Below are 23,909 nucleotides of genomic sequence, written 5' to 3' on the forward strand. Positions count from 1 at the left end.
TGCACGTCATACGGCTTTCGTCCGTTCGTTCGTTCATTTATTGATTGACCGGTTGAGGGATTCATTCATTCGTACGTGCTTCACTTATTCATGTGTGTGTGTGACCGTTGCACTGGAGGCTAAAGGAAAGGTGTGTGTCCATGTTGTCAGTGTGTGTGTGTGTGTGTGTGTGTGTGTGTGTGTGTGTGTGTGTGTGTGTGTGTCAGTACAGGCAGAGCTGACCAGACAAGCCAGGCTGCAGCATAATGAACTGGTTTGTGTCAACATTGTTTACAGTATGTGTAAAAACGCCAGGTAACACACACGTTGGCACGAGCTGGTTCATAAATTATTTACTTGTGCTTGTAAAAAGTCAGTGGACATGCTCTTGTTGTTATTGGACGAGAGGGATATGCAAATGATACAGGAGTCGTGTGGATGTTGTTGGCCGTACAAGGTTGGCGGTCCAGGGAGATGTGAGCCGCTCTTTCTCTCACTCTGAACTTGTTCAAACAAATAGGATGCTATTAATAGATATCTGGTTTGTTTAGACTGAAGTCTGCATGAATATTCACCATTGTGGCTCTGTCTGAAATGACAAGTCGAAGGCTGGTGCTGGTCTATATCCAGATTGGTTACCACAACCACTCTGGGAGTCGTAGGGACGTTTGTAGAATGTTCCTGCTGGCTGCCCCAATGCTCACTATAGATTTCTATGCTTCGACATGCTAAAGAAGAAGTTTTGACTATTGAACCATGCAACCAAAATGAGAACCCACATGAAAAGAAATAGTTTCACCTCAAACTCTTGCCTAGTCCTCAAGATTCAACATGGAACTTCTTTGAGGTGAGACGGAACCATCCTTCTCTCTCTCGTCCATGTAGCTCCGTGTGGTTTCTAGACATGACTGTGCCAATTTCCGAGTGGCTGCGTGTTCTGTTCGATCGTGGATCAGAGTGATGGGTTTCTTCAGTTCATACAGGCTGTATCAGTCTCCCCAAGTCATCCGAAACAGGGTTTTCCACGCTCCAATCACCAACATGAAACCTCTCTGCTTCAGTGGATCTTAGCATGCTGGAACGGGCTGTCCTGTCCTGCTGGCTCTGACTGGGATTCAAGCTGCCCTGACTGACGGGTAAAGAGATGGAGAGGCAGACCAGACCAGCCGGGAAGCAGACAGATAGTTAGGCAGGCTGGTTGATAGACAGGCAGATAAGCAGACAGACTGGCAGGGACAGACTGACAGGCGGACAGGCAGGCAGGCAGGCAGACAGGCAGACAGACACATCTAAACAGGCAGGCACACTCCACATTCAAGTGTCCCATTGGAGGGCTGTAGCCTCAGGTCTGTTCCGTAGCGCTGTGTTGACAGGAAACCCTTTCCCCTCCATCCCTTCCATTCGGGCGAGTGAGCCGGCAGAAGGTGACATGCTCTCTAACTACTAATCACTCTATCCTGTTTTCACCTTCCTATTCACATCAGCGGGCGTTTGAAGACGCACATCACAGGGAGATGGAGGTTCACATCCCATCTCTCCTGTCCAGTCCCATCCCGCCTCCCACGCAGCTTAGTCATTTAACCCCACAAATTAAAGAGAGCCATCGTTGATGTCTTCATCATAGTGTGTAGGAGCACCAAAAAAAAAGAAAAGAAAAAGAAACTCCACACACACACACACACACGATGCGCAGCAATGTTGCTTTCACACACATGCTGACACACACACACGTTCAGATTAAAGAGGTCCATGGAGGTTGATGTAATTATTAATATCCTGGTATTACATGTTCGCCTGGAAGCTTCCTGGGATCCTCATTCAGGTGTAAACACACACCAGCTCTCATAATGAAGAGCAGCCTTCATATCTCTATTACACCTGCTCTGGTTAACTAATTAAAGGCCAAGAAGCATCTGTGAACCTAACCCCACTCTGACAACGTTGGGAGCCCATTAAATCTTAAAAGATGATGCAGAGAGTAAACAGCAAAGGTCTAATTTGAGAAGACAGGTAACAGCCCCAGCTGCTGGAAGCCGTCCATAGTTATAGCAGAACGTTGTGTCATCTTTATTACTGTAGCCGGTGTGTGTGTGTGCATTTGTTTGTGTGTGAGTGTGTGTGTAAGTGTGTGGTTAGGGGATGGGGTGAGTGCCCCGAGTGACAGCTTTTAAACAGTCAAATTGCTTGGTTGTGTTCAAACAACAAGTTGATGTTACAGACCTCTTTAGGACAAGGCCTGACACCAGGTGAAGCAGACAGACAGACAGACAGTCAGTCAGTCAGACAGAACCAAAGCAGCTGGCTGGTGATCGTCCCAGCCCCTTGGTTCCGGCATGTGTGTTTAATGACACACACTCAGCCCAAACATTGTCTACTCCACATTAGTGTGTTTGTGCCTTCGTAAGTCTGTTTGTCTATGGAGTCCCAGTCTCTGAACTCCTCTGTAGAAGATCCTGATATACTGGATGGTGACTGATGAGCACTTCAAAGTGTGGTGTGTGTTTGTGGGGAGGGGTATTTTAGGGGAAGGGCTTATGTGTGTGTGTGTGTGTAGAGGGCAGGGATCTTCTGTTCTGATTGTAAGCAGAATCGGAGGGGACTTCGTTACATGGGCCTTCGCTCTCCTGTTTGCTGTGGATTAGACCAGAGTGAATGCCACAGACGAGCTCAACAATGTCCTGACATCAAACACGTTTTAAGAACGTCATCTGAAGAACCCTCCAGATGTCATCTTGTGCCCTCCAAGCCCCCCCCCCACCCTTCTTCACTGTATGTTTAGCAGCTCTTTCAGACCCCCCCCAACACACTCACACACACACACACACACACTGATGTTTGGGGTCTGGTCTAGACTGTTGACAAAGGCAGGAGAAGAGAGGAGCCATGTGTGTGTATGTGTTTGTGTATTTGTGTGTGTATGTGTGTGTGTGTGAACAGGTTGATTGTAGACTGTATATCCTGTGCTTTGAAATGCCCACCGCTCTGCTTTGTCTAGTGTGACAACCTGAAGTAAGGACGCCTCTATCTCTCCTGGTTCCTGTTACCTTGACCACGGGGCGGGGGCCCTTAGCCAGGAAGTGGGAAGGACGGAATCTGAAAGAAAAAGTACTTAGGACAAAAACACAGGATGTCTTTAGCGCAGCAGAATGGGAAGGTCGAAGCCGACCCATGGGATGAATCGACGTGACTGAATGACTGAATCCAGATTGCGGCCATCTTGTTTCCATTGCGTAGAAGGAGTGTTCCCAGGCCTGGCTGTAGGCCGAGGGAGGTCGGGGTAGGGTCAGAGTGTGTGGCAGCCGTGGTTATAAAACAGTAGAATGGCTGATGTTGTCGAACTCCAATGATCCGTAATGATCAGAACAATTCTAATGGAGCTCCGGTGACAGTGAGATGGCAGACGGCTGCTCCTCTACTTCAGCAGCCTGGGAACCAGACAAGCTCATGTTTTCTTTGCTCTGGCAGAGGGGTCTGGCCACCCTCCCATTCAAACAGATTTCCCTCTTACCGGAATATGGATGTGTGGACTATTGATAACGCCCCTTGGAAATCTAAAATGAACTTCGTTCCAGACGAATACGCATTTGCCAGGCTATTACTTCTGCACATGTAGCTACTGCATGCTGTTCTGTCTATGGTTGTGGACATATCTGAGACCAACTCCAGTAATGGTACTAACCTAGTCTAGACCCCAAAACCTTCATACTCTAACGTAGTTTAAATCTCAGAACCTCCATACTCTAACCTAGTTTAAACGCCGGCAGGACCTCTGCTCTCCAACAGCACACAGTCAGAGAAAGTTAAGAGTGGAGAATTTTGTAGGACTGAAACGACCATGAACACACACATCCAGCTGCACACAAACACACACTCAAACAGCACGTCACGAACAAATGATTTTAAAAGACATTATTGGGACATTTTATTTTCAGATAAAAAATATATACATTTATAATCCAACTCTATACACTTGTAAAAAACAGTGTTCTTATGTACAAAACAATAAACCACAGAGCACCTTCTCAACAAACAGCAGTCTCAAATAAAAATAATTAAGTGCCATCATCTATTATGGTTTGTCTATGTACAATACAGTAATGTACTGTGATAATATGAAATCTGAAGTTCCACAGAGAAACAATCACAGCTACTCCACTATTTTTTGGGAATAAAATCGAGAGAATAAACACATGAACTGGAACGTTTCAGATTACAAGAAGGGTTCCTCTCATCCTCTGGTCGGTTTGCAGACAGGGTATGAAGAGGCCATCATCCTGTTCAGGATCCAAGTTGCCGCATATTTGTTTGTTGCTAATACAATTTACATCAGTTGGAATGAACTGTACAGGTCTTGCTGTCTGAATCGTTCGTTCTCCTTGTTGGCCTTGGTCAGAGTCACCCTGCATCGACCAGAGCCGAGCTTTGGCTGAACGGCACGGAAAGAAGAGTCTGGAACCTTGAACATTACATAGATGAGGTGGTTCGGTGCCAACACAACCCACCTTCTACTTGAGAAACAGAAAACATCCTCTCTCTCTCTCTCTCCCTCAGCCCCGACGCCTGTTTCTACACACGTCTGAGAACCTCTCTCTCTCTCTCTGACAGGGGACCCCCAGACGGGGGGATTCAACCCCCCTCTCCATCACGACCACGGTGGCAGTCCCGGAAGGCGTGCGGGCGGACAGGAGGGCTGGGTGGGCTGGTCTTCTCAGGGCCTCTGGCAGGTGTGGAGGCTCCGGGCTGCCTTGCTGCTGCTGTGCTCCCCGGGGCCCCTCTGGGTCCTGCAGGCCAGCTCCTCTCCACAGTCACACCTCTGGAAGATCTCCAGGCCGTGGGCAGCTTTCCTCTTGTGCTTGGTGCACACCTGGCCCTCCTTCAGCACCGGCTTGCAGATCTTGGACCAGAAGTGACGGGCGCAGCACAGGCCCTCTGAGCAGTTCGACGAGCGCAGGCAGCTCTCTCCCTCCACGCCTGCAGGATAGACCAGGACCCAGATGAGATGTGCTACAAAGTGTATCTAGTTTCTCATTCTGTCATTTTCCTAGTTGTGCTACAGTTTCTCCGTCTATTACAATGCTTTGTTGTTGTTTGCATGCAGGTAAGTTCATCAGGGATTCATCTGATTGATCCAGCCTTTACCTGCTGGATAAACGGCCTGGCAAACTAGTTCACATGTGAGAGAGACCAGTGAGTTCACATACCTCTGGGTGTTGCATCCTGTGTGCTGGTTCTGGAGGTGAACTCGGCTGTGGAGTTGTCCTCCTGCATGGTTCCTACAGGTACCAGGTCTTCCACGCCAATCTGGGGCACCATGTCTGGGTCAAGGGGCAGACACACTCCTGAGAGGGAGAAAGAGAGAGAGAGAGAGCACAGGACATCACACATTAGACCATGTGGCAGACCCTACACCTGTTCTCCTGGCATTTGAGCACAATTGCTCAAATTGAAAAGCCTTTTGTCGGTCTTCAAAGCAACGACTTCTCACAACGTTTAAAAGAAAAAAGAGAGATGTTGTCTCGTGTAAAACGTGACAAGAGTGGGACAGGACACCTTACCGTTACTGCACTGGTTGCCGGGGCAGCACATTGCGTTGCGGGTGCAACGCTTCCTACGCCGCTTGCATGGGAGACACGCGCCTCGGGAGGCGTAGCAGAATCCATGGTCACCGCACTCCTCGTCAGCCGCGCAACTCAGAGACTAAAATAATAACAATATTGTTAATAAAACATTACAAAACGTTATTTGGTAGGCCTAAATGTGGTCCTATTACGCTATATTTACAAATAGCAAACAATAACTTTGTATACTGATTACGTTTTTACCTAACACAATTGTATGAATAAAAGATAAGAGTTAAGTTTTCTAAATCAATACAAGTAGGCCTACGCACGATTCTTACCTGTATGGAGTCGATTGCCAGATTCTGAGAGCCGGCGTCGAAGCTAAACTCGTCCGGGCTTGCACTTACCGGGTGACCAGCACCCGCCACACTCTTGATAGAGTTTGAGTTGAGAATCACGGATCCTGCGAGTGCAGAACCGATGAAACCGAGCACCAAGCACATCACAGCAGAACACACACACAGCACCATTGTCGTTCAAAGGCTAATCCTTCAATTGAACAATATCGAAAAGATCCGTAGCCTAAAAATCGCAAGACGCTCGAGGGTCGGAAAAAGACGCACGGTGAGAGCGTAGCGAGTTACCTCTGTACTATGGTGACAACTGACGCTTCTTTTATATTCGTGGACTATGTTTGTGTTTCCCGCCCCCAGCTATGTGTAACAAAAGACGGGATGGAATTTCAAAGGTTCTGGCTCATGACGCATCTCGCAGGAACTACCCACTAACCCCCCTCATCCAAACGTCCCGCGATGTTTGTGTACAATTAACACAATGGCGCTGCACGAGTTGACATCAAACACATACACACACACCCTGACACATCGCTGCTTGATGGACACGTTACTCGTATCCACATTGAGGAATAATGAATACAATAGCACCATACAATAGATGTTGAAACTAGGAAATATGCCTCATCTATTGATGAGGATGTCCACTTCACTAGGCCAGTGCATATAGGGACACCAAAAATAGAATTCCGTTTGATTCTGTCATTAGATGCTGTGAAATGTAGGCTATAATTTTGTGTGCAGCCCTACACTTAAAAGTCATTAAACCATCTGATCCGCGTCTTGGCTAGGCCATTAGAGAGGCTGTATCCATAGAGCGTCTAGTCTAAAGAGTTTGCGGCCCCAGCCTGGTGATCATTCATCAAGACATTCTTCGCTCGTTAACGACATTCGATCCGTAATTGTAATGAGTGGAACTTTGAAATGCACTTGATTAAGAGCGCGGGGAGGATCAAAGCCGAATACGCAAATTGCCTAAGAGTGAAAAGTTTACCGAATTAATTATCATTCAGCCTAAGTGCTTTAAAAGAAATAGGCTGGACTGATTATCACTCGGCGATAAGGAATTCACATCAGTACTTCTCAACTTTATGCGAGGCTTGTAAAACAATTAGTTTGCAGCTTCTTTTCTCCATCAGCGAGTCCTTTGAAATATCTCCAAATAGCACCTTCTGTACAAATCTATTGTGCAAACTCTAACAATGCTTAACAAGGCTAATGGGAAATACCTCTAGTGATCTTTAAGCAAATTTGTTTTATTGACAAAACTGCATGTTATAGCATACTAGAATGTAGACTATAAATAAATAATGATTTGTTATTCCATGCTGGAAAAATACAGTTAGGCTATTTGAAAGAATTTGAAAAAACTGATCCGCAAAAGCAACTACGTAAATGTTTTTAATTTAAAGTAGCCTAACCCAGATTGTATAATTTACATTTCAGTAGACTTGATCGAAATGTGATACAAGACCTGATTTAACACACATCGGTCATGTATTTCATAACATGGATATTCTACAATCGAGGCAGTTCGAATCTGTGGTCGGACATTAGCGTAGTGAACCATTGGAATTTGCAGGAACAAAATACTCTAAATGTTTAACAGTTTCAAAAGTGCTTGGCAGACCAAAAAAACTTGGGAACCCTCCCCGGCTTTGAAGTTGTTGACAAGGGTTGGTTATAATAGACCACTACAAAACAAACGCTCAATACACTTCATTAAACGTGAATTGGCAGCATTCATGTCGATTCTTTGGTCTTTTGGCTTTGTTTTAATTGTACATCGAAAAGCCTGCGGTGGTGTAAAGTAGCGCCTGTGTAGAGAGAGCCTTTGATGACAAGCAGATCAAAAGACGTTGAACTCGCTGTCCTAATCGGACTTCAACGGGCAGGGCATTTTCACAAACAGTCCATTTGCTCGGCTTTTAGCGGGTCTTAACAGACATTGTACTCAGCAAATTCATTTGGTTGGACGCCAGGTAATCCTGTTTTGCAATGCCTGGTTGCAGCTTAATCAGTTCACGCTACAATAGACCCCTCTGGTACAGCCTTGTCTCCGAAGTGTTAAATAAATACACTATCAGTTGTGTTAGAATGAGAAAATAAAGGACAGGTTGTTTAGTTTGGAGTAAAAGATTACACCCGGAGTGTCAGGTGTTCTGGAACGCTCTCCTGCAGTGAGGAGGCACGTGTATCAAAGGAAAGAGCAAGAGCGTAGTTATGTTGTTAGAGGCCTGATCAGAGCCTTCCTGATTGCCTCTTGATGATGTTGCCTGCGGATAAACTGTAGGCCACTTCCCACACTTACAAATGACAGTAAATTTGACTGAAGCACTGGCATATTAAATTGACTCATGACAAATTCGTATGGATTAAAAGTTAGATTTTATTGTAAGAAAAGGCATATAAATATAGCTGAACAATAAAAAAAAGCAGCAAGCAGAGTAAGGACGACAGTTTAGGTTTGATTTAACCGTGTCATGCAAGGTAACACAAGCGGCTAAATATGCTTTTTGGAGATGCCATTGAAATAAGGCACTATTTTTCTCAAAAATGTTATTAATGCCAATAGTCATGTAATTTCAAATGAATGTGGAAACTATAACATGTACTAGTTTACCTCGACGAAGGGAAACGTTCCTGACAAATAAAAACAAATATTCCAATTGATATTAAGGTCACTCATACTGTAGAGTACAACATACTTATCAATACATATCACAAAAATATAAGCACTAAATATTTACGTACACAAATATTCACCTCTGGTCCTGCAATAAATACGAAATATGTGTTTTCCAGAGCACAGTAAAATGTTTCGAAGTGAGGCCTTGGGTAAAGTGAATTCGTTTTGAATGGCAACATAATATGATTAAAACGGCATGCTGACGATTCAACCCAATGAAATTATCAGTATGTTCGATCGTTAAAAATTGATGTTCACTTCCAGTCTTAAACATGCAAGTTCTCTTCGGTGTGACAATATTTAACGGTAAAATGTAAATATTCTCTTTCTGCTCCGGTGCCAGTTGCCCCCTTGTGGTAAGAAACGGACCTGTGTGGATCTTTGTCATTTCATAGTATCCTGTCATCGTTTTAAAAATAAAAACACAATATATTTTAACCTTTCTGCCTCTTAAACAATGTACAAACGACTAACCAGTCTGTGCAACACAATTAGGCAAAACAATGTAAAATAAACTGCATGTCTCTGAGAACTAAGATGGCAAGTATTGTCATCAAGTATGTCCAACATTACAAACCATATTGTCATTGTAAGAGAGGCGAGTGTGTATGTTGATTTTTTATATTCAAATATTATAATGGAATACGTACAATAAATTATCTTTATGTGCTGAAGTCATAAAGTGGTATGTTCAAATGGGAATTCATGTACAAAGAAACTTAATAAAATAAAATGTTGATGATGAATGAAGGATTGAAAAGACAAGGTGAATCCGTCCTGAACTGTTGTCAACAGTGATGTTAATAATGCGTTAGTAAGGTGGTAGCATGTGATGGCATGAAGATAAGTTCGAATATGCTACAAAAAGAGGTGTGGGGTCTCTCTCTCTCTCTCTCTCTCTCTCTCTCTCTCTCTCTCTCTCTCTCCTGTCAATCCTCCTCTCCGCAAGGTAGAATCAATGTCAGTGTGTTTCTGTCCAGGCCCGATGGTCCCTGGCAACAGAACCAGGCCAGTCCGAGGCTCCAGGAGAAGGTCCCCGGATGTCCTTCAGAAGGTGGGTGCAGTGAGACGGAGAGATAGACAGAGACAGGGCCTACTGACGTCGTGGCCGGAGCTACATGGGAGAAGGCATCTCGGTGACCCAGAGTGTGACAACTGTCCTCTTTCGCTGTCCGTCTGTCTCCGACTGTCCTTCACGGTACTGAGTGTCTGTCTGTCTATCAGCAGCCAGGTCTAGCAAGAAGGCCATCCCAAGTTTCTGACCTATAGGCTCAAAATGCAAACTCAAGACCTAAACCAAAACCCTAACCCTAACCCTAACCCTTGACCTAGGCCCAGGCCCAGGTCCAAGCCCATAACCAGGACCAGGCCCTAGGTGGACCCAGGCAGAGGTAATCCAGGTTAAGGTGGGGCCAGGTGGGGGCGGTAGCTGGGGGATATAGTTGAGATTGGGTGGAAGGCTGGCTAGCTATCTGGGAGGTCAGGGGTTAAAAGTCAGTGTCCCATCCAGTGTTGTCATCAGGAGGGGGGTCGTCACCGTCCTCCGGGAAACTGTCAAAGTTACTGGTATCCGTGGGCGACGAGACCTGAGGGAAGACAGAGAAGGCGGGAGAGGTTTAGCTGCGTCACAACGCTTCACACAGTGCCACCCGGTGAGCGGAGCAAAACTCACATCAGGGATGATGGGAGGAGTCAGCGTTCCTTTCCTCAGCCCCTCCCAGTTGAACCCCTCGAACCATCTGAGAGACAGAGAGGAGATGAGTGAGTGAGGTTGGAGAACGTTCCACCGCACCCGTGGTCCTACTGATCATCTGACAGTGTTCCCACTGGGATACCAAGGCTGACGACGGGCATGGACTTACTTGTGCTTCTGAATGTCTTTCACTCCATTCTTCAAGTTGCCCAGTCTCTCCGACGGATTGTCTCTGTCGGTGTAGACGTCATGAATTAGAATCAACTAGTAACCGACCTTTAAAGTCCACCACAACCTAACCAACAACCAACCACGGCCAACAGTCACATGTTTGTTTTTCTGTTTTCAAAAGACCCACAGTGCCCCGTGTGAGTTACCTGCATAGTTTCTTGATTAAGTTGGCAGCATTTTTGGTGATTTTCTTTGGGAATTCGATCATGTCAATGCCTCTCAAGATGATGTTGTAGGTCTTCATGGGGTCTGGTCCTGAGAAGGGAGGGCTGGAGGACACGAAGAGGGAGGAAGGAGAGGATAGGATAGGAAGAAGAGGAGAGAGGAAGGAGAGGAGAGACGAAGGACAGGAGGAGAGGGGAAGGAGAGGAGAGAGGAAGGAGAGTCAATAAATGATGTAAATGCTGTATACGTCTCCAGCAGGGCGAGGTGCAGGTTGAGAGACCCTACCTTCCTGTCAGGAGCTCGTACATCAGGATGCCTAGCGACCAGTAGTCGGCTGAGATGTCGTGGCCCTTGTTCAGGATGATCTCTGGAGCCACGTACTCCGGCGTGCCACAGAACGTCCACGTCTTCTTCCCAAACCCAATCTTCTTGGCAAAACCAAAGTCCACCTGGAATTACGGTCAGAAATGGAGGACAACCAATGAGCTGTGTCTCTCTGTCTGTCTGTTTGCCTGCTTGGCTGGCTTCTTGTCTGACTACATGTCTGTCTGCCAGCCTGCATGCCTGCCTGCCTGCATGCCTTCTTGCCTCTCTGTCTGTCTGTCTGTCTGTCTGTCTGTCTGTCCTCCTCACCAGCTTGGCGTATCCCCGGTGGTCCAGTATGAGGTTCTCTGGTTTGAGGTCTCTGTAGATGATGCCTTTGGAATGCAGGTAAGCAAAGGCCTCCACCACGCAGGCTGTATAGAACCTTGTGGTCGAGTCCTCAAAGGAGCCCCTGGGGGCAGGAGGGAGAACACTGTAAAGACTGTGTGTGTGTGTGTGTGTGTGAGAGAGAGTGTGTGTGTGTGTGAGAGAGAGAGAGTGTGTGTGTGTGTGAGAGAGAGAGAGTGTGTGTGTGAGAGAGAGAGTGTGTGTGTGAGAGAGAGTGTGTGTGTGTGTGAGAGAGAGAGTGTGTGTGTGAGAGAGAGTGTGTGTGTGTGTGAGAGAGAGTGTGTGTGTGTGTGAGAGAGAGTGTGTGTGTGTGTGAGAGAGAGTGTGTGTGTGTGTGAGAGAGAGTGTGTGTGTGTGAGAGAGAGTGTGTGTGTGTGTGAGAGAGAGTGTTTGCGTGTGGCCCTGTGGGAAAATAACTATGTGGGTGTATGTGTTTTTCCGTTTACAGCGGTGTGTGTGTGTGTATGGCTGTGTTTCTGTGTGTGTGGTATGTGTTTGTATTTATGCACTTGTCTGTTTGTATGTTTGAGCGTGTATGTTTGAGTGTAAGATGTGCGGTATGTGTGTGTGTGTGCGCGTGCGTGTCACCCTACCTGTCTCTCAGAATAGTCCAGAGTTCTCCTCCCAGACAAGCCTCCATCAGCATGTATAAGTACTTGCTGTCTTTAAACGTCCGGTACAACCTGGAGAAGACAGGAAGTTCACGTCGTGAATAACAACAACAAGCAGCAAGTCTAATTTACATGGACAGGTGGGTTCTGCTATCTGTTGAGACGGAGGCTTGTTGTTTTTCTGCATCGCTGACTTCTGTCTCAATGTATTTCGCTTGTTAACAGACTTATTGTGTGTGTGTGTGTGCGTGTGTGTGTTTGTGTACCTGACAATGAAGTCTGAGTGGGCCTCCTGCATGATCTGTTTCTCCGAGCGGATGTGCTCCTGCTGCCTCGTGTCCACGATGTGTCTCTTCTTCAGGATCTTCATGGCGAACGTCTTCACCTCGTCGCTCTTCAGCTGCACCTGGAGGACCAACGTGTCACAGTTGTAATTTGAAAAGGACAATAAAGATTTGGAATCAGGAGACATTCTATGAATCACAGGTCTCAAGAGTGTTTCAATAGTTATCTGTCGTCGGGGGAAAGAATCTCTTTCATTTTCCTTTTCTTCTTTGGGGCTTTCGGTTGGTTTAGGTGAAGTTCTATGGGCATCTGTAAAGCCCTTTGTGACACTTGTAAAGAGGGCTGAATAAATCAAATGTGATTTGATTTGGCATTTATGCAGAAATCACCAATCAAGTAACACCATGGCCGTAAACACGTTGTGTTCCTCGGCGCTAAGTGTGTTGTGGTTTGTCTATTTTCAGCCCGGCTGGTACCTCGTGCAATCAGGAATAGTCCCATGACTCATGGTCTATATAGGCTCCAGTGGGCAGGGGGAAAGTTGATGAGGGTGGGGTTGGGGTTATCGGTAGGGAGAAAGGCTGGAGGTGGGGAAAGGTGGAGAGAGGTTGGAGAGAGGAGGACAGGGGTTGGCGGTGGAGAGAGATGGGGTGGGGTGGGGTGGGCAGACATTCTTCACATTGCGTCTTGGGGATCTGAGGGAACTCTTAAATGTCCCCGGGTCATCTTCCTACAACCAGACTATTGGAGCATGGGGTGTCAGATGGGGGGTGGTGTTGGTGGTGGTGGCGGGGGGGCTGGCAAAGGCCACTTGGAAAGGCCACTTGTTTTCCCGCAAAGGGAGGATGCCGCAGTGCCTTATTTAGCCCTGGGGACTAGGAGGTCCACAGGGGGGTCTGGGGGGCCCACAGGGGGGTCTGGAGGGCCCACAGGGGCATCCCTTTTGGGGGGACAAGCCCAGGGCTTCCCTTACCACTGGCTGCCTTATCGGAGAAATCCTCCGAGACAAGCCGCAATGCGACATTTCTCTGTCTGCCTCCCCTCCCCTCCTAGCCCCCCCCCTCCCTCCCTCCCACCTAGCCTCCCTCTCCCCCCTCTCGACCTCTTCGTCCCTTTCACACTCTAAGACTCTCCCTCTTTCGTTCTGCCTCTCCATGCCCATCTCTCCTGTCCCTCCTCCGCGAGTGTGTGTGTGGGTTTTACACGGCTCCGTGTTGCTGTTGTGTTTGGGATCGAAGGCTTCCTTGTTAATGCAGCCTCACATACAGTAGCCATGATTATCACAGCCTGCTCGACAATCACAAACAGCGACTGTTGAGTGTCAGCTGGTCATTTCAAACAGCGGACGTGTACCGTGTCACTGGACATGACAGCGGCTCAGAATGACCTTAGCTGTTCATGTGGATACTTTACATAATAAACACAAAACTCAAAATCAGTAACAGAGATACATAGTTCTACAGTGAGTTGTTCATAATGATATGAAACTCAAGCGGGAGGTCAGTTGGACTTTGGATGTCATGAAAAACGCCCCTATCGAAAACAAAACATATTCATCTTCACGGCCATGTACAGACCCATTGTAGAATGCAGAAGCAGTATATGATTTAAGAGACTTCCCCTTGAGGCAACGCAACACTGCAGGTCACACGCTACCCTCTCCTGTTACCTCTGTGAGGGTCGTAGTGGAAACTAACTTAGAATAACCTCTGAGGTATTCTCCTGGAAGAAACCTGATACCCCAGTTATAAACCCCCCAGCCCCCAATTATATAACTATAAACCCCCCCATACACACACCCCTACACACACAGGTCCAGCATGGAGACCCAGTTTGTCAGACTGACATTAAACCGGTTTGATGTCTCGTATAATCCCACACTCCTTGGTTCTGAACTGACCTGCCAAAACGTTTGCACCAGAGACGCAGACCTGAGTCTTAGGAACTGTCTGGGAATGCATTGTGACTGTTTCCAAGTCTTTTTAGGGGGTGGTGTAGCTGGGTTACAGGTCATTATGGAATGCCTGGCATGTAAATGTCTGTTGGAAAGTCCAAGGTTTGTCATTTACCCCTGTATGAAAGTGACTTCATCATGCAGGAGAAACGTGTCAGAGACAGACAGACACACACACACACACACACACACATCCAACAGCACAGGTAACAGCTGACAGGTAGAGATAGTCTTACCAGCTCGACGCGTCCGAATCCCCCGACCCCCAGCGTGTCGATGATGTTGAAGTCCACCAGCTTCAGGTTGGAGAAGAAAGCGTTCTCTGCCTCGTACCTGCATTTTTTGAAGTGGAAGAAAGGGAACTTCTTAGAGGTCTGGATGGTGTAGGTGATGGGGAAGGAGAGGGGAGGCGAGGGCGCCGGGAGGCTGGGCAGCCTCTCTCTCTGTTTCCGGGCCGGGACCGGGATGAGCTCGCGCATGTCTGCTTCTCCTCGCTCACACCACGTCCAGCGCTCGAACACAAGCAGCCTGACCAGCCGCGCAACAGTCAGAAAAACAGTCAGCAAGCGGCGGCGCCGACCTCCGAGCGGGCGGGTGGCGGCGGCGTGGGGAAGGTTCCAGAACAGGTTCGGCACAGCGTCAGAGTGAGTCCCGTGTGAAAGCTGGAGCTACGGTGCCATTTCCAGTTTACATGTTGGGGGTCCGGGGGTAGGGGGGTCCGGGGGTGGAGGGTGGTGAGGTAGGCCAGATCCTCGGACGCTGTGTGCATGTATCAAAGTCCTGACCGGTCTCCTGCTAAGCCCAACACAAATATTAATCCCTAGAGAGTCCCTGGGATAAACGTAGCACCCACCCCCAGACTCAGCTCTGAGGTACACAACTTCAAGTTTTCCTTCTCCCTCTCCTACAGCAGGTCTGGGTGCAGATCTACAAGACCAGATGAGGGGTTTGGGCTCTGCTGAGTGCCCAGGCGAAGCATCCAGACTGCAGAGTATGGATAAGGCAGGCTGTCAGGTGGGTCTGTGTGCCAAAACAAAGTCAAACTGTGCCTGTCGCCAGTAGCCGGAGGGTACTAATACTGCCACTGTGATCCCGGTGGTATTTTTAACATGTGGACACCGCGTGGGTGGAGGTTCACCCAGTTAGCGTGGCTCACACACCTCAACCCCCTCCTCTCTCCCCCCCCTCACACACCTCAACCCCCTCCTCTCTCCCCCCCCTCACACACCTCAACCCCCTCCTCTCTCCCCCCCCTCACACACCTCAACCCCCTCCTCTCTCCCCCCCCTCACACACCTCAACCCCCTCCTCTCTCCCCCCCCCCCCTCACACACCTCAACCCCCTCCTCTCCCCCCCCCCCACACACACACCTCAAACCCTCTCGGGTCCTCCCCCCTCAAACACCTCAACCCCCTCCTCTCTCCCCCCCCCCTCATACACCTCAACCCCCCCCTTCCCCCCCACACACACACCTCAAACCCCTCCGGTCCTCCCCTCTCACCCACCTCAACCCCCTCCCCCCCACCCCCTGACATACACACGTTCTAACACTCTGACCAATGACATACTGAGCTGCATACACACTTGACATGAATTACTGGATACTACCTTGCAGACAGAGACACAGAGAGAGAGAGAGAGAGAGAGAGAGAGAGAGAGAGAGAGAGAGAGAGAGAGAGAGAGAGAGAGAGAGAGAGAGAGAGAGAGGGAGTGAGAGCAATGGAGAGAGAGAGCTACTGGGAATATTAAAAACATATTCTGTTCCGTAGCAGTTTGATGGAAAGGAAGCCAGATTGTGATTGTAAAAAGAGAAAGATAGAGAGAAAGAGAGAAAGACAATGATGGAAAGATGAAAAGAGAAAGAGAGAAACCGAGAAAGAGAGAGAGGCTGTCTCTGAAAGTCTTGACATACAGTACTGACAAGCGGGGCAAACATATCCCCTGACTCAGGCGGAAATAGGATCAACAGCAAATCATGCAGGATCAAAGATGATCCTGGTGTCAGGGGATCCCTCTCAAGAGATGCATTGCGTATCATCACCCACCCTCAAGGAGAGCTTAAGGAGAGTACCACTGTTCTACCAGTCTATCTGTGGCTCTCTTTAAGCCACACACCAATCCCACTGAAGAGATGCCTTGATTTCTGTGGGGACAAAACATTGAACATAGACAAGATACTTCAAGTCTCCATGAAAACGTAGACAGCCTCATATCATGTGGTGTTTTCTCAATCTTCCCCACCTCAGTATGAGCTAGAGGAAGATGTGTATATATCTCAGTAAGACCTAGAGGAGGGTCCCTCTAGATAAGACATGTGTCTGTATAAATGGAGGAGAGGAGGGGAATGGGGTTTTGGATCATTAGGCAGATATAGCAGCCTGTTACTCTGACCACATACCATGACACTTGTCGGTGGTCCCAAACAAAAAGTGTTATAACACCAAATCTGACTTACATTCAAAAAGCCACTCAAATTCCACTAATATTACAGACAATGAAAACCTTCTAAACTACAACCCATGCTAATACAATCATCAGCGGAAAAACTGCTATCTACTTGCAATTGCTGACGACTATATTTCTACAACCATGTTTGTTGTCGGAGTGTTCCTATGGCGACGGCTCAGCCAGTATTTCACACTTAGACAGACACCTGTTATGTATGTGTGTGTCCCGTCCGCTCGCCCGATGCCATAAGAGGAGAGAGAGAGCCTCCGCTCAGAACCAGACTAGCGTTCTGTGGAGGTGTGTGTGTGTGTGTGTATGGGGTTGCTGGAAAGTCATGTGATATGAGAAGTAGACTGGTGACAGGGGACAGGCAGGGTGAATTTTGGATGAGGAAAGGGAGAAAGTGTGTGCATAAACAGTGTACTGCATGTACTGTACATATACATAACACATGTGTTCCTGTGGTGCTGTGTGTGTGTGTGTGTGTGTGTGTGTGTGTGTGTGTTGCTGTTCTGTATGTCCATACTGGTGATCTTCTACCCCCTATGACCTAGAGTGTGTAACCTTGAGACGTGAGTACAGTACGTTGTTTATTAACCTGCTTCTGAAACCCCAACTGTAAATAAACTAACCATCCTGTAAACACACTAACCACCCCTACTGTAAACGCACCAACCACCCCTACTGTAACACACTAACCACCCCTACTGTAAACACACTAACCACCCCTACTACTTAAATAAAATAACCATCCTTGGGCTCTGGCCTCACAAGTTCTAACACGTTACTGTAATTCTTGAAGACAATTATTACTTCTAAAGAAGAGCAATCAATATGAAAATCAATGATGAATTCTCTTTTTTTCAGTGTGTTTGAAACCAGCAAACATGATTTTAGGATGGCTCTTTAGATATTGTATTAATCATCTAAGTGGTGTAAATGCTTGATTAGAAGCAGCTAAATACATTACATAAACTATACTAAATAAACATGGAGTTACGCTGATTTATCAGCCCTCTAGTTTATGCTAAAAACTTTCCAGTCCTGCCTCTGACATCTTAACATGTGGATAGTCCTTTGCCCCTGGTCCACTCATAAGGCGTGTGTTTAAGACTCAAACACCACATTCCTCCTTTAAACTACCCCGTCCACACACACACACCCACACACACATCACATTCCTCTTACGACCTACCATGGTCCCACACGCACACACAAACACACATAAACACACGCTCACACCCGCACACACACAGTACATACAGTATATGTACACACACACGCGCGGACACACACACACAGCTGTCTAAATACGGGCTAAGACCCCACCTGGGTTGGCTGTAGAGCTGGGGGGTTCCTCTTCAGGGGTCAGTGCACCACTAAGACATGACTGCAGAGGTTTGACCTCGGGCTCTGTACACACACACGCCATACACATGAGGCCGTACGTACACACACGCCACGAGCGCGCTCCGCACACACGCCACGCGAGGCACACACACCCACGAAAACACACCCAGGTCTGTCCGTCTCCCTCTCTAACACACACACCAAAAACACACTTTCCACACACACACACACAGAGACGGCCAGAACAAAGCCTTAGCCAGCTGCAGGTGTGGAGGGACAAAGCGTGCGGTTGACCTCAGCACGACCCCTGCTACGACCCCTGACCCCAGAGACTCAAAGCTCTGGCCCTGGTCAGCCCAGCTCAGGGTTATCCTGTCACTCCAGGTTACCTCTCCCACAGCAACCCCGTCGCTCCCTCGCTCGGCTCCCAACCTAAGAATGCCACGCATTCCATCCCCTGATCCTCTGGTTGGTAGAACCAAACATCTGGGCATTGTTAAACGACTTCGGCCAGGCCCTTGTCATGCAACCACATGTCACCTCACACACCTTTGCCATATGTTTATCATCAACGGTAGCAGGTCTATTGGGATTTCATTTGGGATTAATAAAGGGAATTGAATAGAATGGAACAGAATTGAATTCAAATGATTATTGATTCCATTTCTATTTATATGAATACAATAGTAACATTTATGGACAATGTATGGACTAAATGATACCTATCTGATATAATAAGGCCTAGTTTTAGACCTTTTAGTTGCCTAGTTTTAGACTGATGGCTACAGTGTGTCTGTGTGATCATCAGGTGTGTGTGTGTGTCAGTGTTTGTCAGGGGGCCATCATTGTCACACATTGACACACAGTCCATCGTTGTTCAGCACACACACAGTCAATACACTCCAAAGAGCCTCATGCTCTCCTTAAACTACACTGGAGTCAACCGAGGCCTCAGAAGACCAACATTGGCCCCCGCCCTGTCTTCTGATTGGCCAGATGTCGATTCTGTGCATCGTGATTGGGTGTCCAGTGATGCCCCCTCTGTTATGTTGTGAGAGTCAAGGTTGGGGTCAGGTATGAGTGAGGGATGCTCCACGAGCATTTCTCCATTACTGGAGCCAGACCACGAGGCCTGTCAGCCAGAAACAAATACTTCAGCACATGTTGACATGCCACCTATATCTAGTGTGTGTGTGTGTGGGGGGGGAAGGGGATGATGGAGGTTGGGGGGAGTCAGAGGAACAGCCTACTACAACATATTGTCGGCCGTGATAAGTTGAACTGACAGACAACTCCTTATATGGTCATGGAGGACCCTCCCATATATTTACAGTAGAGCCACTTCCTGTCCTTGTTTCAACAACCCCAGCGGCCTTGTGAATGGCCCCAGCCTATTGTCACCCCGTCAGGGCACCACGCTGGGTCGAAATGCTAGTGACAGTAATAAACGTCTTACATAAGTGACTCTCGAGATAGTGTTACTAGCGTCGACACGCTAGCTCGCTTGCTAAGCGTCCCATGCACACTAACAACACAGGATATGGATATGTTACATCTCCACACACAGATGGTTAAACCATCATAGACATGTGGTTATAACATCCCCTTATCCTCCTTTGAGGAAAGAATGACGAAAAAAGGAGAACATTTTGAGTCGTAATGTGTAGCCCACAGTTCACTATGGAGAAGGGACTCGAACAAGAAACCATTGAGCTCCACAAAGTACCAAGAGTGGAGGAGGAGTTAGAGGGCGCCCCCCTGATGCCAATCACGCCGGGCCTCAGGGGGCGGGCAGGTCCTAAAGCCCTCCGCATCAGTGTGCTGGTGAACCGCCCTGTGTACAGTCACCTTGGCATGGGGGGAGAGGGAGGGTCAGCAAGCCCCAGCAGGGATCCCTGCTATCACTTAGAGAAGCTGTTTATGCCTCTCGCTCTGCCACCCTGCCACCCTGACACGCTGACACCCCGCCTCACGCTCCGGACTGGTAAACAACACGTGATCTGCAGGAAGAGAGAAAGGAAGGAAGGAGGGAGGGAAAGAGAGAGGGAAGACCGAGGGGTGGACAGAGGAATGAGATGTGTGCAGCTGTTGAGAAGAGAGAGGGATGAAGAGGTAGAGAGACACAGAGAGACAGAGAGACAGAGAGAGAGCGGAGAGGGATACCGTGTAGTTTACAAACTGTTTCACAGCAGTAGGCAGAAAGGAGAGCCTCTGGAGTGGACAGCAATCCACAGGGGTGGGGTACAGGGGGGGTACAGGGGGGTACAGGGGGGTACATCCCCAAAATGTCCACATGTCCAGACAAGCTACAGACACTTGGTGACCGCCGGATTAAAAATATGCCTAGAAGTCATTCCAAGGAGTCAGTCCAAAGAGTCATTTCCAGGAGTCATTTCCAGGAGTCATTCCAAGGAGCCATTCCAATGGGACAACCCTGGGAGTCATTTCCAGGATTCTCCAAGTCGAGACCCGCAGGTTCAGTGTAGGTGCTGGGGTGCTGACAAGGGGACAGCCCGAAGGAACTCACTCACCATGACAACAGGCTCATGCCCTCTGGTGTCGGCTGTCACATGACCAGGGTGACAGCCGACACCAGAAGGGAACGACGGCAGCAAACACTGAGGGACACTGAAGGCATGAGCCTGTTCTCATGGTGACACATGGCTGTGTGGGTACGGACGAGAGAGAGAGAGAGAGAGAGAGAGAGAGAGAGAGAGAGAGAGAGAGAGAGAGAGAGAGAGAGAGAGAGAGAGAGAGAGAGAGAGAGAGAGAGAGAGAGAGATGCAGCTCGAGGGAAATTGTATATGAAAGACAAATCAATCATGTTTCAGCAGCAATCCTTCAAGTCAAGGACTGCAGCTTGTTATGTTTCCTGTCGAGTGTGTTTCCTCATGATAAGGTTGAGAAGGGTGCAATTTTTTTTCAATTTCAATGCTATTCTAAATCATCTGCAGATGAATTGTACTCTGTTGGAAGAAACTGTGGTAGAGTGGCTCACCCACAACTCCAACCACTAGAGGGAGGTCTTGTGCAGGTTTCTCCCACAGTGCCAGAGCCTGGTCGTAGGTGGGGACATTTCTGTATTCGATTATAATAATAATTATTATGTATTTCTGTACCACATACCGACTATTCGTTATATTTCTACTACCACCTCACATTCACTGGTGTAGTGGTGACCAAAGGTTATAACTCCAATATAAATGTGTCATATTCGAAAACACACGAGTAAAGAAGCTAAAATTGGGAGTGATTAGGACATGAGTATACTGTGTCCATAAATAGGTGGGTGTCTTTCCTACAACTGGATGTTCGTGTACCTTCACACCCAGCCGCTCTGTTACATACAGCTCTTTCATGTTCATCACCAAGCAGCCATGGTATGATGTAATACCCCAGGGTGGTGTCATCCGTCTAGCACACTACAGACTGATGACCCAGCCTAATGACAAGTTACTGTATGGTCACCGAACACACGCGCACACACACACACATGCACACACACTCGCACACACACACACACAAACACACATTGACACATGCACATACAAAGATCACCCAGGAGATAAAAGACATGGTTGCACATTGGTCTACGGTCCAGATGGGTTCATCTTTAATCCCCAGGGAGAACCCGTCACACTCCCCCCCTCCCTCCACACACCACAGCTAGATCTACCCTGCTGAGGTACTGAGGAACAGTCTGGATGCAGGATGTGAAACAGTCTGGATGCAGGATGTGAAACAGTCTGGATGCAGGATGTGAAACAGTATGGATGGAAATAGTGGGTAAATAGTGAAGAGTATTGAATAAGAAATGGAAAAACTGGAATAGGACCTGAGGTGCATAGAGTAGACACCACGGTAGGAAGTAGAGCCTAGGGACCAGGGGACAGCAGATAGAGTTCAGAGTGCTGCTGGCAAGGCCTTAGCATGAGACATCTGTACCAGGACAGGGATCGTGTTTCTAGAACAGTCTGGTTCTGTAGGTTAGCCTTATAAACACGCCACATAAACATGCCCGCTCAGTTACATTGGGTCTAAATATGCAGCAAAGGTCACGGAAATACAACCCCCGCCATCCCCCTTTTTGATTACATATGCAATCGTGAGGACTCGAAGTCACCTCTTGCCTGATGGATTATTTGTGTCCTCTGCCAAACGGATCCAGGAAACTCTCACCCCCCCACCCCCATAGAGGTCTAAGGGGAGCAAGAAGGATTATGGGTAGAATCTCTATGTAACTGAAGACACTGGAAGGGATAAAGTTTCCATTTTATCGAAAGTCTGTCCAGTGGAGATAATTATAGCCAAGGGGAGGTCGGAGAAGCAGAGATATGAAGATTACTTAAGAGGTGTTTATGAATGCATGAATAGGTCTGAAATCCCATCAGACACTGAATACCCACGCCTTAAGGAAAGAAATGTTTCAAATTAAGCAGATTTGGGATGATGTTTTAGTTTTAATTAGGTGTGTGTGCCTGTGTACGTGTGTGTGTGCGTGAGACAGTGAGAGAGAGAGTGTGTGAGTGCATACTATGGTGTGCTTACTTTGCCTTGGCACCAGCATCCTCATAGCCTTTGTTGGTCACATCTTCCAGCCCTCCAATCAGATGCTTGAATGAGCTGAAGAACAGAACAGAGAAGCCAATTAATACACTGAAGAACAGAAAATCAAAGGCCTATTAATGTCCATAGAGGTGGAACTGCATCTGTGTTAAGTCTTGCTGAAAGAACGTTCCGGAAGCAGGGGGAGCAGGAAGTATACAGACTTCCTGGACGTGGACAGATGTGAATGCAGTCCATTTGTATGTATTCATAAATAATGTAGGTAAACAAAGGAATCTGTCTGGCTAATCATGTAGACTTCCTGACCCCAGTGTTGTTGATACATGTATCTCTCCAGCAGAGGGCAGCAGAGCACTACTCTCCTCCAGCAGGAAGCTGTCTGGCTAGTCCCCCGACACAGAGAGACAGCTCTGATGTGAGTTTAATGTCATTTAATGTCTTCGTTTTATCCAAAGTGAAGTACAGTGGGCAATACCCCATCCATATACTTATCAGTTTATCAGCACAGAGAATTGTTACAACAGAAGGCTATGTTTTGATATTATAGTCTGTGTGGGCTGTGCCCTCTAGACTGGTTTATCCCACTGTGATACAAGACTCCACCATGATTGTTGCATGTGCGGTTGATGTCATAAGTATCCATCCTGCAGCGTTTCAGTTCAAACCTATATCTCCTCCAGATGATACCTCTCAACAAGGTGCTATGGAGCTTGTGTCACGGATGCAGTATCAATCTAGATGAAAACCTCTCTGAATAATGGAATGAGGTGGTGGAGGAGAGGGTGAGGAAAAAACAGGGAAGAGGGGGGAGGAGAGGAAAGGGAAGAAGTTAGGAGAGAGGGAGGAGAGGGTGGAAAGAGAGGGCAGAAGAAAAGGGAGGAGAGAGGAGAGGAGAGGGAGAGGGAGAAGGAGAGAAGAGAGGGGGAGGAGAGGGGGAAAGAGAGGGAGTAGGGGGAGGAAAGAGAGGATGAGAGGTGGGGGCTGTTGGTTTGATACAGGAAATTCATTATCACAACTAACCTGATGGTCTAAATGAGACAGATGCAACACAAGATGAATGCTGTTCTCTGACAGACGAATAGAAAGAGAAAACGCTTTGGGCATAATTACATCTGATGGGAGCCTGCACTCAGGTTCTGTATTCTTTCATAAATTATTGATTCATTCCATCTTTCACAATTATTACAAGATGGATGACCATGTGTTCAGGAAAAAGACACTGATGTATCCGGCGTCAGTATTTTGTTTGTGCAGCAAGGGTGGAGATCTATGTAAAGAGAATGTAGATCGGTATGGATGTTGAAGAGGCTCT

The 23,909-nt window shown here is 47.6% G+C and overlaps 2 protein-coding genes across 2 annotated transcripts in view; both read right to left on the reverse strand.

Moving 5' to 3' along the window:
- Window positions 1–3,886: 3,886 nt before the first annotated feature.
- dkk1b (dickkopf WNT signaling pathway inhibitor 1b) lies at window positions 3,887–6,254 on the reverse strand. Its single transcript, XM_062475043.1, has 4 exons — window positions 5,879–6,254; window positions 5,535–5,676; window positions 5,181–5,318; window positions 3,887–4,950 (listed from the first exon to the last, which is right to left on the reverse strand). Exons 1-4 carry the CDS (start codon window positions 6,068–6,070, stop codon window positions 4,688–4,690), a joined length of 735 nt encoding a protein of 244 aa, XP_062331027.1. The 5' UTR covers window positions 6,071–6,254; the 3' UTR covers window positions 3,887–4,687.
- A 2,008-nt stretch (window positions 6,255–8,262) lies between these two features.
- The window catches only part of LOC134031661 (cGMP-dependent protein kinase 1-like), a 58,802-nt gene continuing 43,155 nt past the window's right edge, over window positions 8,263–23,909 (reverse strand). The window contains exons 9-18 of the mRNA XM_062475367.1: window positions 22,580–22,654; window positions 14,469–14,565; window positions 12,260–12,399; window positions 11,976–12,065; window positions 11,305–11,446; window positions 10,957–11,120; window positions 10,653–10,775; window positions 10,445–10,507; window positions 10,255–10,321; window positions 8,263–10,168 (exon numbers count right to left, since the gene is read on the reverse strand). Coding sequence (XP_062331351.1) covers window positions 10,070–10,168; window positions 10,255–10,321; window positions 10,445–10,507; window positions 10,653–10,775; window positions 10,957–11,120; window positions 11,305–11,446; window positions 11,976–12,065; window positions 12,260–12,399; window positions 14,469–14,565; window positions 22,580–22,654 — 1,060 coding nt within the window. The 3' untranslated portion in view covers window positions 8,263–10,069. The remainder of the gene's footprint in view (window positions 10,169–10,254; window positions 10,322–10,444; window positions 10,508–10,652; window positions 10,776–10,956; window positions 11,121–11,304; window positions 11,447–11,975; window positions 12,066–12,259; window positions 12,400–14,468; window positions 14,566–22,579; window positions 22,655–23,909) is intronic.

The sequence above is a fragment of the Osmerus eperlanus genome, chromosome 12, assembly GCF_963692335.1.
Source record: "Osmerus eperlanus chromosome 12, fOsmEpe2.1, whole genome shotgun sequence".
NCBI classification, from domain to species: domain Eukaryota; kingdom Metazoa; phylum Chordata; class Actinopteri; order Osmeriformes; family Osmeridae; genus Osmerus; species Osmerus eperlanus.

Bases quoted from the DNA above. Each gene is read 5' to 3' on its own strand.
- dkk1b (XM_062475043.1), bottom strand. From the start codon at position 6,070: ATGGTGCTGTGTGTGTGTTCTGCTGTGATGTGCTTGGTGCTCGGTTTC. The intron at 5,677-5,878 runs GTAAGAATCGTG...TTATTATTTTAG, and splicing joins TGGCAATCGACTCCATACAG to TCTCTGAGTTGCGCGGCTGA. The intron at 5,319-5,534 runs GTAAGGTGTCCT...TCTCCCTCTCAG, and splicing joins CGGCAACCAGTGCAGTAACG to GAGTGTGTCTGCCCCTTGAC.